This window comes from Apis cerana, linkage group LG8 (assembly GCF_029169275.1).
Source record: "Apis cerana isolate GH-2021 linkage group LG8, AcerK_1.0, whole genome shotgun sequence".
In the NCBI taxonomy this organism is placed as follows: Eukaryota; Metazoa; Arthropoda; class Insecta; order Hymenoptera; family Apidae; genus Apis; species Apis cerana.
Window position 1 is genome coordinate 6421199 of NC_083859.1, and position 15377 is coordinate 6436575.

Sequence of the window (15377 nt, forward strand, 5' to 3'; positions counted from 1 at the left end):
AAAAATATATATGTCTTTCAATATACATTCTATTGATTATATGTAAATTGAAAATGAAGAATTTCTATAAATTTTAAATAATATTCTATTATAATCTCTTTTATATAATATTCTATTATATATCTTATATAATTTTGTTTTTACAAAATATAAAAGTTATTTAATTTAATAATATAGAATAAAATATTTTAATTTCAAATCATTTCTTTAAATTGAATAATTAATTGTATTACAAGATGGCGCTATAACAGAATAAATTGAATCATTATTTTACAAGATGGCGCTATTAAAGTTTTAGACTATGTATATTAGTAAAACTAAAATATATATGGTCTAAGCATAAAGTTGATGCATTTATTACTATATCACTTTGCATGTATATGAATATTTTATTTCTTTGTAATTAGTATAGCATATATATTGTATATGTATATGTTCAATCAGCTGATTGTGACAACAGTAACGTAGCTATATTGTAATAATTTTTTTAAATTTCAAATTTTTTCTATTACTATATTCAAAAAAATATTTATAAACATTATTAAGCAATATTTAGTGTAAATATATATTAATTTTTTAATGATATATATATTTCTTTTTTAATATATTTAAAATGATTTTAAGTATCAAATTCGTATATAATGGAGTATAGATATCTTGACCCAAGTTACACATGCGCAATAAGTTCCAACAATCTCGGAGAATTCTTTATTAAAGAGGTTTTCATTCTAAATGTATCAGTGTTATATTCGACAGAGTTGCGCAAAATATCTCTAAAAGAAAGAAACTTTTTTTCTAGTGCTATATTTAATACATAACTTATTCTTTTAATTTTAAAAGCACTGGAAACTTATTTAAAAATGTTTCGTGCCATTCTGTGCTTTTGCGCTTTTATAACGATAACAAATGCTGATGTTACGAGGTAAATATAATGAAAAAAATATTATTAATTTTTGTACTATTACTGTTTTTAAAAAAAATTTAATAAAAATTACTAATTATATAAATAATTAATTATTCGATAAGATTTACACTTTAAAATAGATTTAAAAAAATTTTTTTTAAGGATTCCCTTGCACAAAATCGATAGCATTAGGAAACAATTCAAAGAATATAACACAGAAATATATCAAACACATATATTGCAAGGAAATTTTCCTCAACCAGAACCTCTTTCTAACTACTTAGATGCTCAATACTATGGTGTTATTAGCATTGGAACTCCTCCACAAGATTTCAGAGTAATCTTTGATACTGGTTCCTCAAATCTTTGGGTTCCTTCTAAAAAATGTCATCTTACCAATATTGCTTGCAGTAAGTATAGTTTCAAAAATTATTAAAACTTTATCATTTTTTATATTTTATATTTTATTTTGTTCATAATTTTATTTATTTTTTATAATTCATATAGGTTCTTTCACCTAAGTTTTAATTTAAAGATATAATATAAGTATATTAAATATAAAATATAATCTATAAAAAGCAAACTTTTAATTTATAAATCTGATAGAAAAATAAAACAATAAAAAATAGAATCATTTTGATAATTATATTTATTTATGATATAAGTTTTAAATATTAATAAGATAAATATAATTATATTATGATTTAATTTATTAATTTATATTTAAATAAATTTATCTTCTAGATAATGATAATATTACATATTATCAAATGTTTATAAATTAATAAAAACAAAAAATTCTTTATTTAATTAAAATTTCATAATTTTTTTGTATATGTATTATTTTCAGAATTGCATCGTAAATATGATAATACCAAATCATCCACATATAAGAAGAATGGTACTGACTTTGCAATCCGTTATGGCTCTGGAAGTCTCTCTGGCTATCTTTCCACTGATACTGTAGATGTAAGTATATATATATGCATATTTTTACTTTTTATAACTGCTGATATTATTTTTATTTCTTATTAATTATATTATATAATTATATTATTGTTTCTATAATAATTTTTGTTTCTATAATCTATAATCTTTTTGTTTCTATATTTTTATAATAATGATAGAAATATTTTTTAAAAATAATTTTTAAAAAATTTTTAAAAAATAATTCATTTATATATAATAACATATAATAATATTATAATATACTTTTAAGAAATTACACATTTTTCTCTTTTAATTGAATATAATTTAATAACTTAATAAAAAAAGAAAATTAATTAAAGAATAATAAATTTTACAGATTGCAGGAATGAAAATTTCTGATCAGACTTTTGCTGAAGCTCTGAGTGAACCTGGATTGGCTTTTGTTGCTGCTAAATTTGATGGTATCTTAGGAATGGCTTATTCTAAAATTGCTGTTGATGGTGTAACACCTGTCTTTTACAACATGGTTAAACAAGGATTAGTACCTCAACCTGTTTTCAGTTTTTATTTAAATAGGTATTTTAAAAATTATTCAAATTTTTTATGAAACGAAATAATTAATAATTTATAATTTATATTAATTTATTAATTGAAGAAATCCTGATGATAAATATGGTGGAGAATTAATATTGGGTGGTTCAGATCCAAACCATTATGAAGGTTCTTTCACCTATGTTCCTGTGGATAAAAAAGGATATTGGCAATTTACAATGGATAGGTATTTATTAAATATATGAAAATAAATTTATAAAAAATTTTAAAAAAATTTATATATTTTTATATAAAATTATAAAAAAATTATTTATAATTTTTTCATAAATTAAAAAAAAATTAATATTAAAAATTTTTGAATTTAGTATTCAAATTGGATCAGATTTAAAAGTTTGTCAACAAGGATGTGAAGCTATTGCAGATACAGGCACTTCCCTTATTGCTGGACCAGTTAAAGAAATTGAAGCCATCAACAAAGCAATTGGAGCTACTCCTATTGCAGCTGGAGAAGCAATGATAGATTGTAATTCCATTCCTAATTTGCCTACAATTAATTTTGTACTTGGTGGTAAATCTTTCTCTCTGAAAGGAGAAGACTATGTTTTGAAGGTAAGACATAAATATAATACTTTGATTTTATTTCTACAATTCATTAAGATTGAAAAATTTTAATTTTAATAATTAATTTTAATTTTAATAATTAATTTTAATTTTAATAATTAATAATAAAATAATACTATTCTTTTTTTTTTTTCATTAAAGGTTACACAATTTGGAAAGACCGTTTGTCTTAGTGGATTTATGGGAATGGATATTCCTCCACCAAATGGTCCACTATGGATTTTGGGAGATGTTTTCATTGGTCGTTATTATACTGAGTTTGATATGGGAAATAATCGTGTTGGTTTTGCTAAAGCAAAATAGATATCTAAAAATATATACTAATTAAAATCTAAAATTTTAAATTATATAATTTTTGTTATAATACATCTATCTTTTCTCATAATTTTATGTTTTTATTTGATTATTTTTAATATTTTTCCTGCTTTTTGTATATATAATATGTATAATAGTTTTATTAATGAAAATAAATGTAACAGATACTATAATCAATATATAAATATAAAATATGTAAATTAGTCATTTATAACAAAATGTATACTATATTACAAAGATAAAAGTAATAAATTTTTTTCATGTCATATCCTGTGTTATTATTTCATAAATAAGTGATCAATAATTCACTTTTTAATGATATGAAACATCATGATTAAAATTTAAATACGAAACTACAAGTCATCATAAATTATAATAATTTACATAGAATATCACATAATATTATAAAATAAAATAATTTCTCAAATATGTTAATATCTCGTGAAGTATAAAACAAATAGAATATGTTATATAAATAATAGAATATGTTATTTATTTTTGTTCCTTTTTTTTTACTGCGTGAATTGCATAATTTATTGCTGTTGAAGCCATCCAAGACCATTCGTTTTTTAAAACATTATAAAACATTCCATGAATCAATTTTGTCTTGCAACCATCTAGAAAAGGATCATCAATTCATTTAAGATATTTTAATTCATTTAAGAAATTCTAATATAAAATTATAATATATATCTATATAAAAGTTCTATATAATTATTTATAAAAAAAATAAAATATAATATAGTAAAAAATACATGTCTCTAATAAAGATTGCATTTCTGTGGGAGTGACAAATTTATTCCAATCATGAGTACCCTTTGGTACTACTTTTAAAATACGTTCAGCTGCAATTATTCCTCCAAGCCATGAAGGTAAAGTTTTATTAATAGTTGTAAGAAATATCGAACCACCAGGTTTTAAAGAACTTATACAACACTATAAAAAGCAAATATATGGCTTTTTTCATATTAATTTTTTTAATATAAAATTTATATTAAAATTTATATAAAATATGATACCTTTAGAAATAATTCTTTATTATTTACATGTTCTATAACTTCTGAAGCCACTACAGCATTATATACTTCTTTATTATTTAGAGCAAAATCTTCAATTATTGTTTGAAAATAATTTAATTTTCCATCTAAACTAGCATCTAAAACAGCATGCTGTTTTGCAGCTGTTATTAATTCTGATGAAGCATCAATTCCAGTTACATCTGCTCCTATTCTGGCTAAAGATTCTGATAATAATCCTCCACCACAACCAACATCTAGAATTTTGATTCCTTCTAATGGTAAATAAGGACATTCTATTTTGACTCCTATATTTGCTAAGCCATCTCGAATAAGTTGTATCCTAAGAGGATTCAATGCATGCAATGGACGTATTTCACCATTGACATCCCACCATTTATTGTGTAATTTAGAAAAATGATCTATATCTGTAAGATCAACTGTTGATTTCTTTATTAAACTAGATTTTGTTAATTGATCAGTTTGTTCAGTCAATCTAAAATTGCAAATTAGAAATTTTTTTGATAACTATATATTTTAACAAATATGATTTATATTAATTATATTATATTATAAATATTTAAGTGTCAAATATTTAAAATTGATATATAGGTTAGATACCGATTTCGAAGGGTAGATCCTGTGGATATGGATCGAAAGGATCGAATTTTAATGATATTCATAATTTATTTATATAAAACAATTAAATATAATTAAAAATTTAGAAAATATGCAGAATTTTTCAAGATATGTAGAAACAAATGAGACAACAATCAACATTCGACAAAAGCACGAATGATTATGTTTGCAATTGCGACAGTAACATTAACTATGGTATTTATAGTTATTTATACAAAAAATAAGAATTTTAAGTAAAATATCCGAAAAAATTTCACGAATATTTTATTTTAGAAATAAATATATTACAAAAATGAAAGAAATTTAATATAAAAATTAAAAATAATTTTGATATTGAAAATATTTCCATTAAATTTATATCTAAAGAACAAAAAAAAATTTACAGAATACATATATCTAAAATTAATTTAATAATCTTAATAAAATTTTTATTTCACCCAATAAATATTTGTAAATCAAATAATTAATTTTATAATAATTGTAGTTAATATATATTCCTTTTTTAAATGTATTTAATAAATTAAATAATTTTTTAAATAAAATATTAAGTTAAAATAAATCATTTGATATCATTATAAAATATTATCTTACGATAAATAGGTACTTCACAAAGAAAAAATGAAAACTTATGAACATGTGATCTTCATACATAATAAATAATAGATATTGAAGTACATTTCAATTTTTAAAATAAATTTAATAATATTGATTATATTATAAATTAACTAATTAAAGAGATTATAAAATCATTAATTGATAAGATTATAATCTTAATTAACACTATTTTGAACTCATTAATTAATTAAAAGATTACCAACTAAGTAATAATTAACAAAAATAAAATAAAAAATAAGTATATTGATTATAAGTTTAAATATCTTATCGAGTTAAATATTTTATCGATTAAAAAATATTTTATAATTATTATTTCGTGATAATCTGTTTTATCTAGTATCAATTTTATAATCGAAATACAAACGCGTAATCAATCCAAATTACATCTCAAATAATTTTAAATTTAGATTAATATTTTATATATATATAATTGTAAATATTTATTTAATTTAATTAATTTATTATTATAATTTATTATTATATAATATTAATTTATTATTATAAATAATATTAATAATATTAATTTAATTATTTAAAAATTGAAAACTATAATTTTCAATAACATAAATTAAATAATATACAAAATATTTCATAAAAACTTAATCTATATCCAATAATTTTATTAAATTTTATTAAAATACAAATATTGTTTATTTTTACCAAGTTTTATTATGAAATTACAAAAATTTTTATTTTTCTAAATAATTCATTCATCAATAAGAATATTACAATGAATTATAAATACATAGTAGAATATAACAATAAAAATATAAAAGTACATAAATAAAAGTAAATATAAGCAAATATATAAGTGCATTATAAAGTACATACATAAAGTTCTTTCCATGAAAAATCATCAAAACATTCCATTAAATTTATTATATTTTTATCTTCAATTAAATTAAATAATTTTTTAAATGCTGAAAACTGAGATAAAGTATTTTTATCTGCAATAATAATTAATTTACATTTCGCTCTTGTTATTGCTACTGTTAATCTTCGATAATCCCCTAATACTTCAATATCCTAGATTTAAAAAAAAATTACTTCGAATATTTTTAATTTATATAATTTTATATAATATATGATAATGAGTAATGAGTAATTGTATAATGTAAAATTTAAATATATTACCTCTTCTATGTCTTTATTATTAAGTAAACTCTTTGCACAAGAATAAATGATAATCTGTTTATCTCTTCCTTGATATTGATCAACAGTATTTATTTCTATATCTTTAATAATTATTTTTTTTAATAAATTAACATGAGCCCTATATGGCGCAATAATACCAATTTCATCAAGTTCAATTTGCATCTGAATATTTAAATATAACATATTTAAATATTATTTAAATATTTAATACAAAAAGATAAAATTACAAAAAATATTATTAAACATCACCTTTAAAAGAGTTTGCACTAATTTCAATACTATAATGGCTTCCCAAATGTTTGAATTAACTTGATCACTTTCTGAATATTTAGCATTAATATCACAGCTTACTTTTAATTTATTGGTACATCCTGTATTTATTATAATTACAGAATCATTTATATCTGATGATAATACTTTTTGAATCCATTTTTGTTCTTTTATTAAAATCTGAAATATAATTTTATTATTTTATATAAATAGAATAAAATAAATATAATATTTATTTATATATATATATATATATATAATAAAGTATATTTTATTTATTACATTCATATTTCTATGTGGTGAAATAAAAATGGCATTTTCTATTGATGTATTTCCTGCTTCTAACATATCATTATATGTAAATTTGTTTGCTAAGAACATTATATTTTTATTCATTCTATATTGTTTTGTCAAGTTAATAGTATTATTTTCGTTATCAAGTCGAGCAAATAAAGATTCATCTGCACCCAATTTTCTATAAAAAATAATTTAATAATTATAAATTAATATAATAATTTACATATATTTTTATATAGAAATTAATTTAATATATTATTTATATTAATTAATATAATATAAAATCTATTAATCTATTAATTTTTAAAATGTTTTATTATTACCTAGCCAATTTGCTTTTAATAATAGGTGGTAATTGATTAGGATCTCCTACAAGAATAAATTTTCTTGCACTATATAATGGTCGTAATATAGATGGCTGTAATGCTTGAGCACTTTCATCTACAAGGCATATATCAAATATACGTCTTCCAAGAAGTGCATGGTGAGCACCATAACATGTTACTCCAATTATATTCTAAACAGCATTATAAAAATGATAAAATAAAATTAATTATAATTATAATAAAAACGATCAATTTGTTTATTTTTTTGTTAACATTATAAAAAAAAATTTTTTTGTAAATAATATTTATAAAATATTAGAATATTAAATGATTTTCTTAAATTTTTTTTAATTTACATAATTAATCAACAATAATTTTATTAGTAAATATTATAATAAAATAAATTTTATTATAATAAATATGTTAAAATATTTCATACTTTGTTTGAATATATTGTTTCCAAGCTTTCTGGTGAATGGCAATTTGATGTAACATATTCTTCACTCTTATATCTTAAGGATGGATGAACAGATGAACCCAATCTCAAAAAATCAATATCCTTGTCTAATAATTTTAATAAAATATTGTCAACAGCACTATTTGTATGTGCAGTAATTAAAATAGAGTGCCCTATTTTGTGTAATATTTCTATCAATGCTATTAATGTCTGAGTTTTTCCTGTGCCAGGCATTCCTTTGATTAAAAAATAATCATCCGCAGATATCGCTTTTAAAACAGCTCTTTGTTGATTTTTATTTAAATTTTGCAATTCTTTGGTACTTTTATGTATAATAAAATGTGATAATTCTTTCTTAAATGTAGCTGGCTTTCTAATATAAAAAAAATTTAATATAAAAACTAATTAACAAAGATTTATTAAAATAGTTAATAAATTTTGCAGACCTATCTATCACAATATTACGTAATTTTTCGCAAATTTCATTATCACCCATTAAACCTCCTATATTTGCAAAATTGAAAGAAAATAAACTAGAAGACGAATATTTATCTATGTGAAAAAATTCATTTATATTATATTTGGTAATATCTCTGAAATAAAAAATTAAAAGATGATAAGATTATAAAAAAAAAAGATAAAAAATAAAATATATTCTCTTTTTATACCTATCTAATAATATTGTGATAGAATCTTCTTTTCTTTGTGCTATAAATCCAGTGGATATATTTATCCTTGTATTTGTACTGATTAAAACATATTCATTTTCTGAAAATATCATATAAGGAATATTAGTATTTGAAAATTGTTCTTTTACATTTGCACGAATGAAAGTATGCTTGTACTTTGAGTTGTATTCAATAACTTTTCCTATTATTTTTAAATTACAGATGCAGATTTTCTTTGCTTCTCTAAAAAATGAAACAATTTATTTAATTGAAATGAAACATTTTTATAAAAATTTTAATGTAGAATTATTTTACCTCTTTTCTGGACTTAATGTCCACATATATCTTATTATATTTTCACTCGATTGTGCACTTTCTTCTATTTGTAATAATGAAACCCAATGTGAGATATAATCAATATGACTAGGCTTGAATTTATTTAAAATTTGTTTTCCAAGCTTAATCAATGGATGTGAATTTGACAACTGTATATTAGTATCTTTGTTTAAATACATACAACACAATACATTATACATGCATTTTGAACAAGCACTATGATGATTAATTGGTTCTGGTAAATCCAATGTTTGCCAACCTGATCCAAGAGTTAAACTCGATTTTTCTATTAGTTTTGGTGTGAAATAATTAGCCAAACTGTTTCGTAATAATATCAAATCTCTTTTTTCAGAATGTTTACTATTAATCTCTTGCATAATATTTTCTCTGTAATAAAAATTATTAATATAATAAATATTGAATGAAATTTTAGAATATTTTGAGAAAATATAATACCTGAGATATAGTAAAAGACCAGTATCAGTATCTTGACGAGTAAGAGTCATCATTATAATATATAAAATAATCTGACCTTTATGCTCTAAAGAAAATGAAGGCTTTCCTGTTTTAATTTCGAGAGGCATAATTTTCCTTTTTGAATTTATTTTTACTTCTACAGTAACATCTATCTTGCCTTTTAAACCTAACATAGGAAGCCAGATATTTTCTTCTATATCACAAATGTTAGTAATTATTCCTTTGAAATTATCTTGCATATTATTTATTTTTTGTTGCTTTTTATCTGCAAGTATAATTATTTTTCAATAAAAAATAAGAAATATATTATAATAAATATTATAAAAAATATAATAAATATGTTAATTATATTAATTTATACACCTTTAACATAATGTTGTAAAAATTCATATATTTTTGATACAAATGTGAGTATCTGTTCTCGACATGCATTAAATGAGATTTGTGATGCATAAAGTAAATTACTTGTATCCTTTGATTGCAATAAATTGTCCATTAATTTTGTAATATCTGATAATTCATAAATATTTTTTTGTATTGCCTATAATATTAATATTAATTAATTATTTAAAAAATAAATAAAATAAATAAAAAGAAAGAAAAAAATCAAAAAAAGAAATGTTATATATTTACTTTTTGTAATAATTGATGAACTAAGCTTCCAATAATAATTGATGATTGATCTGTTTTAAAGTAGGGTAAATTCTCTATTTTTTTAAATTTTTCAGCTAAAATTGCTTTTCTTTTACAAAATAAAGCACCAACTACTGTTGTTCCAGATATTAATATATCTGGATGAATAATAAGAAAACCACTATTATTATCAATAATCCACTGTTTATTTTCTTTTCTTGCTTGAATGATAACAATATCATCTTTTTGTACTTTAACATCTTTCCTGTTTCAATGAAAAATAATATTAAATAATATTGAATAATATTAAATAATATTAAATAATATTAAATAATATTAAATAATATTAAATTTTCTTGTTATAATTATAACATACTAATAATATTTCTTACCAAAATCCTAAACATATAATAGTTGTATTATATGTTGCATAATCATTATCTTGTTTTACTGTTAATAATATATTGTTATATTCTCTTTTTACATCAATAATTTTACATCTCTGCAAAGAATTAAAATTTATTTGACTATCTATGGACCATTCTTCTTCAAAACAATCATTAAGATCTTCTGTAAAAATTGATTGTATTTCTGAATGAATTTCTTTATGTTCTTCCATAATAGTAGTACTTTTTCCATAAAATTCTTTTGAAGAAAAGCTTACATCAGAAATAGTATTACATAATATATCATTATTTGTTATTTTCTTTTCTTCATTTAAATTACATATTGTATTTGTGTATTTGTTAATTTCTATATTTTCTATATTTTTTTTAAATTCAACTATAGATGCATCTTTATATTTAGTATTAATTATATTTGTGTTAACATTATTTATATTAAACACATTATGAATGACATTTGATTTTGTAAGTAAATGATTTTGCTTTTGTATGTTTTGCATATTATGTACATCAGAAGCATCATCATTAAATTTTGCAATTTTTGTTTCTGATGAATCTAAAATTTCTGATATTTTTCTTTTTTTTTGTATTTCATCATTTGTAATAGTCGTTTCAACTATATTATTTTTCGAATTATTATTTTTTATAAATTTTTCATTTTTGGAAGTTTTCATAAAATACATTGATATTTTCCGTTGAGATTGTTTTTCATTATGAGTTGAATTGTTCTATAAAATAATGAATGATAACAAAACAATGATTCATTAATTTAGTTTCAAAAGAAATGTTCAATAAGTTATTTTTATTATTTCATTATTTTTGTTAATTATTATGCATTACCTTTTGGTTCGAAAAATCGATTTTCTTCATTACAAATATTTCTATATAATATAATATAATAATATAATATAATATATAATATAAGATTTTTTTGAATCAATTCGTGCACAATTTTTTCTAAATTCATATAATTATGAGAAAGGAAATAAAAATAAATTTTTAAAAAAATCACATAGGGAATTTATTCAAAGTTGTGATTTTTTAGGGATTTTTTTTAATTTTACAACAAGATATAAAAATACTAATTTATTTTTCTTTTAGATAAATAATTCAAATTATATCAAAATTTAAACCTAATTAAAATTGAATCATATGCTAATATAGTTGATTATATAGTATGATATTTACGATAATATATTTTTTTGATTTTAAATAAATAAGCATTTATATAAATTAATAAATCAATATTAATAAATTATGTTAATAAATTAATAAATTATGAATTGATTCATATTGATATTATAATATTATTACCTTATTTAAATTTTCTTTAATTAAAAAATAATAGAATTTGACGTGGTAATATTTCTATTCGTTAAACGTGGAATATGAGACATGTATATAGTGGAATATGGAACATGAGAATTGATTAGAAATTTAGTATGACATCATGTAATTGAATTCCTAAAATTCCTAAAAATTAAATCAGTAATCTTCTTTGCATCAAAATCTATTTATCTAAAAAAATTTTAAAAATTTTAATTTTCCAAATTTAAGTTCAACATACAGTTGATTAAATATATACAATTATTATATTTATATATATTATATATATTATATATGTTTACATATATACAATTCAATGTTATATTCATATATATTTAATTCAGTATTATATTAATATATAGCACAATTATACATATATACAAATTTATGCAATAAATATAATATTTATGCAATCACATGATTAATTTTGCAACAATATACCAAAATCTTTTATTTTTCACTAAGATATTTATTTTTTATTAATTATTGTTTCATAAAATTATTTTTTATAAAATTAAAATTAAAATTATTATTTAAAATTTATATTACTTTCTTTTAAAACTATATAGTATATTATAAAAATAGATACTTTAAAGTATACTAATAATATTTTCCAAAATTTTTTACATGATGTAAACATATCTAAAAAACCATAGTATATCAATCACTGAATTGAAAGAATAAAAAAGTATATCATTGCAGAATTAATATTGTTTACAATTATGATTTGGTTGACTTCTACATATTATTGAAATACGTCTATCTTTTAATATATATTGTCCTTTAAAAAAAGATTCCTTATTTTTTAAAATTTCATGTGTATAATTATATCTAGCAATGCCACTGTAAAAATAAATATAAAATATAAATAATAAAATATATATTGTTACAAACATATAAACATTTTTTTTACCTCATTATATATAAAGATCTTCTTGATAATAAGAAATCTTTATATAATGATTCATTATCAACCATTTTTAATCTCATTACACTATCTGTTAACAAACTTAAACCAGCAATAATTTCTCCACAAAACTATAAAAAAATCATTTCATTTAAAAATTAATTATTTAAACTTTTACAAATATTTAAAAAATAAAATACGTACTTTTATACTATCAACGTGTGGTTTTATCCATCCTTCAGATGCTAAGTCTAAAATATGTATTAATGGAATATGAGACATTTCTTTGGAAAATGCTTTTTTCCGAATTTTATCTATTATTTTTATATTTTTTTCATTCCATTTACTTTTTTCCGTTTCTCTATAATTATGTATTGCCTATCAATTAAAATGAATATATTTATGATTTATAAAATATTTTTAAAATAATCATCATTATATTATATATATATATATATATCATCATTTATATATATATACATCATTATACTAACATCATCCCAATGCGATTGTTCATATCGTAATTTTTTTATATAAGGATCAATTTCTTCAGTTAAAGATATTTCTTCTTCAATTGTTATAAAATTTGGAAAAATTTGCATCGTCTTGTCAAGTTGCTCTTTCCAATTATTTGAATTGATATTCAATTTATTAAATAGAATTTTTGATTGTGAATAACATTTTATATTAATGTAATTAAAAGTTCGATTTATGATATAAATTAGAAAATTCAATTTAATTTTCATTCTTTATTTAATTTTTTAATTAGGTTAAGAACAAAAGATGATAAAAATTTCGATTTATCCAAAATCAATTGACACTAAAATAATCGAATATTATTTAGTATGTGTGTCATTTATATTTTGAAATACATATATTATAAAATAAATATAATTTTTTCATTTCGTAAAAAAATAATTTTCAAACTATATCATTAAAGATTAGGATCATTAAATATAATACTGACACAATTAGATATTATTTCATAAAAAATTAGATTATTTTCATAAAAAATAATTATTAATATTTTATTAATATAATATAAAATTTGAAAAAAATTATAATATAAAAAAAAAATTTTAACATTTCAATTTTATTCAACAACTTCACTTTTATTTTTTCACCAGGCTTAATATATTTCAAGGTTAGAAATCTGGTACGAATGTTAATATATAGAAGTGACAGTATTTTATATTATGATTTCAACGAAGATTAGAGATGTGTTAGCTACGACTGCTTCGATTTGCACAGTTTTGCAATTTCTAGCTGGCGTGTAAGTAAAAATGTGAATCTGAAATCTGATTTTCTTTTATTTGAGAAATTGTTAAGAATTTTTATATATTTTGTTAATATAAATATATTATACAATAAATTTTTAAAGCATATAATCATATACTTTTATAAGATATAAAAGTTTTTTAAATTTTGGCATAAAATTTATCTTGTCAAAAATAAATATTAAAAAAATTTTTAGTGTCCATTATATTTAGACAAAAAATATATCTAATATGTGAGTTGAAAGATAAAGAAATATATTTTAGGCTGGTATGCAGAAAAATCATTAAAAATGGCAGCACAGGAAATAGTTCAGCTTTGGCATTTGTAACATGTTATACATCGTAAGTGTTATATCTTTAATAATAAAAACTATTTATTATTAAAAATTGTTTTATTATAATAATTATTTCTTTATTCTTTATATTTCTTGTTATATTTCATTTAATTTATGTTTTAATGCTTTTTAAATATTCACTAAGAATTTAATTAAAATCAAGTTTTTGTATAAATAAATATATGTTACAGATGTGTTTTATGGATGAGATATGGTATGCTTATTGAAGATCAATTTATATTGTTAGTGAATATTTTTGGCATAATACTTCAAGCATCTTATCTTTATGTGTTCATTTTATATAGTGTAAAAAAGTTTAAAATAATAAGACAAATAATTGCAGCAACATGTTTTCTTGGAATTGTATATTTTTATAGTTTTTATGAACAAGATAGAGTATTAGCTGCAAAATATGTTGGTTTTCTTAGTTGTACAATAACAGTATTATTTTTTGCATCTCCATTAATGATGCTGGTAAGTCTTCTTAATTTTTTCAATTTATAATATGAAAATTATTTGTTTGAAGAAGAATTGATGGAATAAAATATTTTTTTTAGGCACATGTAATAAAAGTTAAAAATACTGAAACTTTACCTTTTCCTATTATCATGGCTTCTTTTATAGTTTCTTCTCAATGGTTTGTGTATGGTTGCCTTCTTAATGATCTTTTCATACAAATACCAAATTTTTTAGGTTGTATATTATCTGCATTTCAACTTTGTTTCTTTTTAATTTATCGTAATGATCATTCAATAATGCTTATTTAATATAATATTGAAATATATTTTATGAATTATGAGTTTTGAATAAAAAAAAAATATTTTTTAATGTATTGATATTTATAATTTAAATGTATAATTTAAATGTATTTTTAAGAGGAAATATATTTTTTGAACAATTAACGAGTCCTTTTTAAT

At 19.7% G+C, this 15377-nt stretch overlaps 5 protein-coding genes across 6 annotated transcripts; 2 read left to right on the top strand and 3 right to left on the bottom strand.

Moving 5' to 3' along the window:
• The first annotated feature begins 385 nt into the window (after positions 1-385).
• LOC107992626 (lysosomal aspartic protease) lies at positions 386-3588 on the top strand. Its single transcript, XM_062078352.1, has 7 exons — positions 386-922; positions 1067-1314; positions 1755-1873; positions 2211-2410; positions 2490-2612; positions 2752-2995; positions 3149-3588. The coding sequence occupies exons 1-7, from the start codon at positions 861-863 to the stop codon at positions 3308-3310; spliced, it is 1158 nt and encodes a 385-aa protein (XP_061934336.1). The 5' UTR covers positions 386-860; the 3' UTR covers positions 3311-3588.
• On the bottom strand, positions 3382-5606 carry LOC107992625 (ubiquinone biosynthesis O-methyltransferase, mitochondrial). The gene is made up of 4 exons (XM_017048638.3): positions 4960-5606; positions 4342-4834; positions 4078-4258; positions 3382-3939 (listed from the first exon to the last, which is right to left on the bottom strand). Exons 1-4 carry the CDS (start codon positions 5019-5021, stop codon positions 3815-3817), a joined length of 861 nt encoding a protein of 286 aa, XP_016904127.1. The 5' UTR covers positions 5022-5606; the 3' UTR covers positions 3382-3814.
• A 632-nt stretch (positions 5607-6238) lies between these two features.
• LOC107992631 (DNA replication ATP-dependent helicase/nuclease DNA2) lies at positions 6239-12013 on the bottom strand. Its single transcript, XM_062078353.1, has 14 exons — positions 11456-12013; positions 10604-11343; positions 10212-10476; positions 9942-10119; positions 9558-9843; positions 9081-9488; positions 8766-9008; positions 8544-8690; positions 8080-8470; positions 7638-7831; positions 7300-7492; positions 6997-7197; positions 6727-6909; positions 6239-6618 (listed from the first exon to the last, which is right to left on the bottom strand). Exons 1-14 carry the CDS (start codon positions 11483-11485, stop codon positions 6409-6411), a joined length of 3669 nt encoding a protein of 1222 aa, XP_061934337.1. The 5' UTR covers positions 11486-12013; the 3' UTR covers positions 6239-6408.
• A 192-nt stretch (positions 12014-12205) lies between these two features.
• Positions 12206-13594, bottom strand: LOC107992590 (alpha-ketoglutarate-dependent dioxygenase alkB homolog 7, mitochondrial). The gene is made up of 4 exons (XM_017048545.3): positions 13343-13594; positions 13053-13226; positions 12855-12979; positions 12206-12784 (listed from the first exon to the last, which is right to left on the bottom strand). The coding sequence occupies exons 1-4, from the start codon at positions 13592-13594 to the stop codon at positions 12646-12648; spliced, it is 690 nt and encodes a 229-aa protein (XP_016904034.1). The 3' UTR covers positions 12206-12645.
• A 386-nt stretch (positions 13595-13980) lies between these two features.
• Positions 13981-15362, top strand: LOC107992591 (sugar transporter SWEET1). 2 transcript variants are annotated; one of them, XM_017048547.3, is made up of 4 exons: positions 13981-14121; positions 14390-14467; positions 14652-14934; positions 15018-15362. In XM_017048547.3, exons 1-4 carry the CDS (start codon positions 14045-14047, stop codon positions 15225-15227), a joined length of 648 nt encoding a protein of 215 aa, XP_016904036.1. In that variant the 5' UTR covers positions 13981-14044; the 3' UTR covers positions 15228-15362. The 2 variants fall into 2 exon arrangements, with proteins under 2 accessions (XP_016904036.1, XP_028520027.1); XM_028664226.2 differs by having other exon boundaries at positions 14766-14934.
• Positions 15363-15377: the final 15 nt, after the last annotated feature.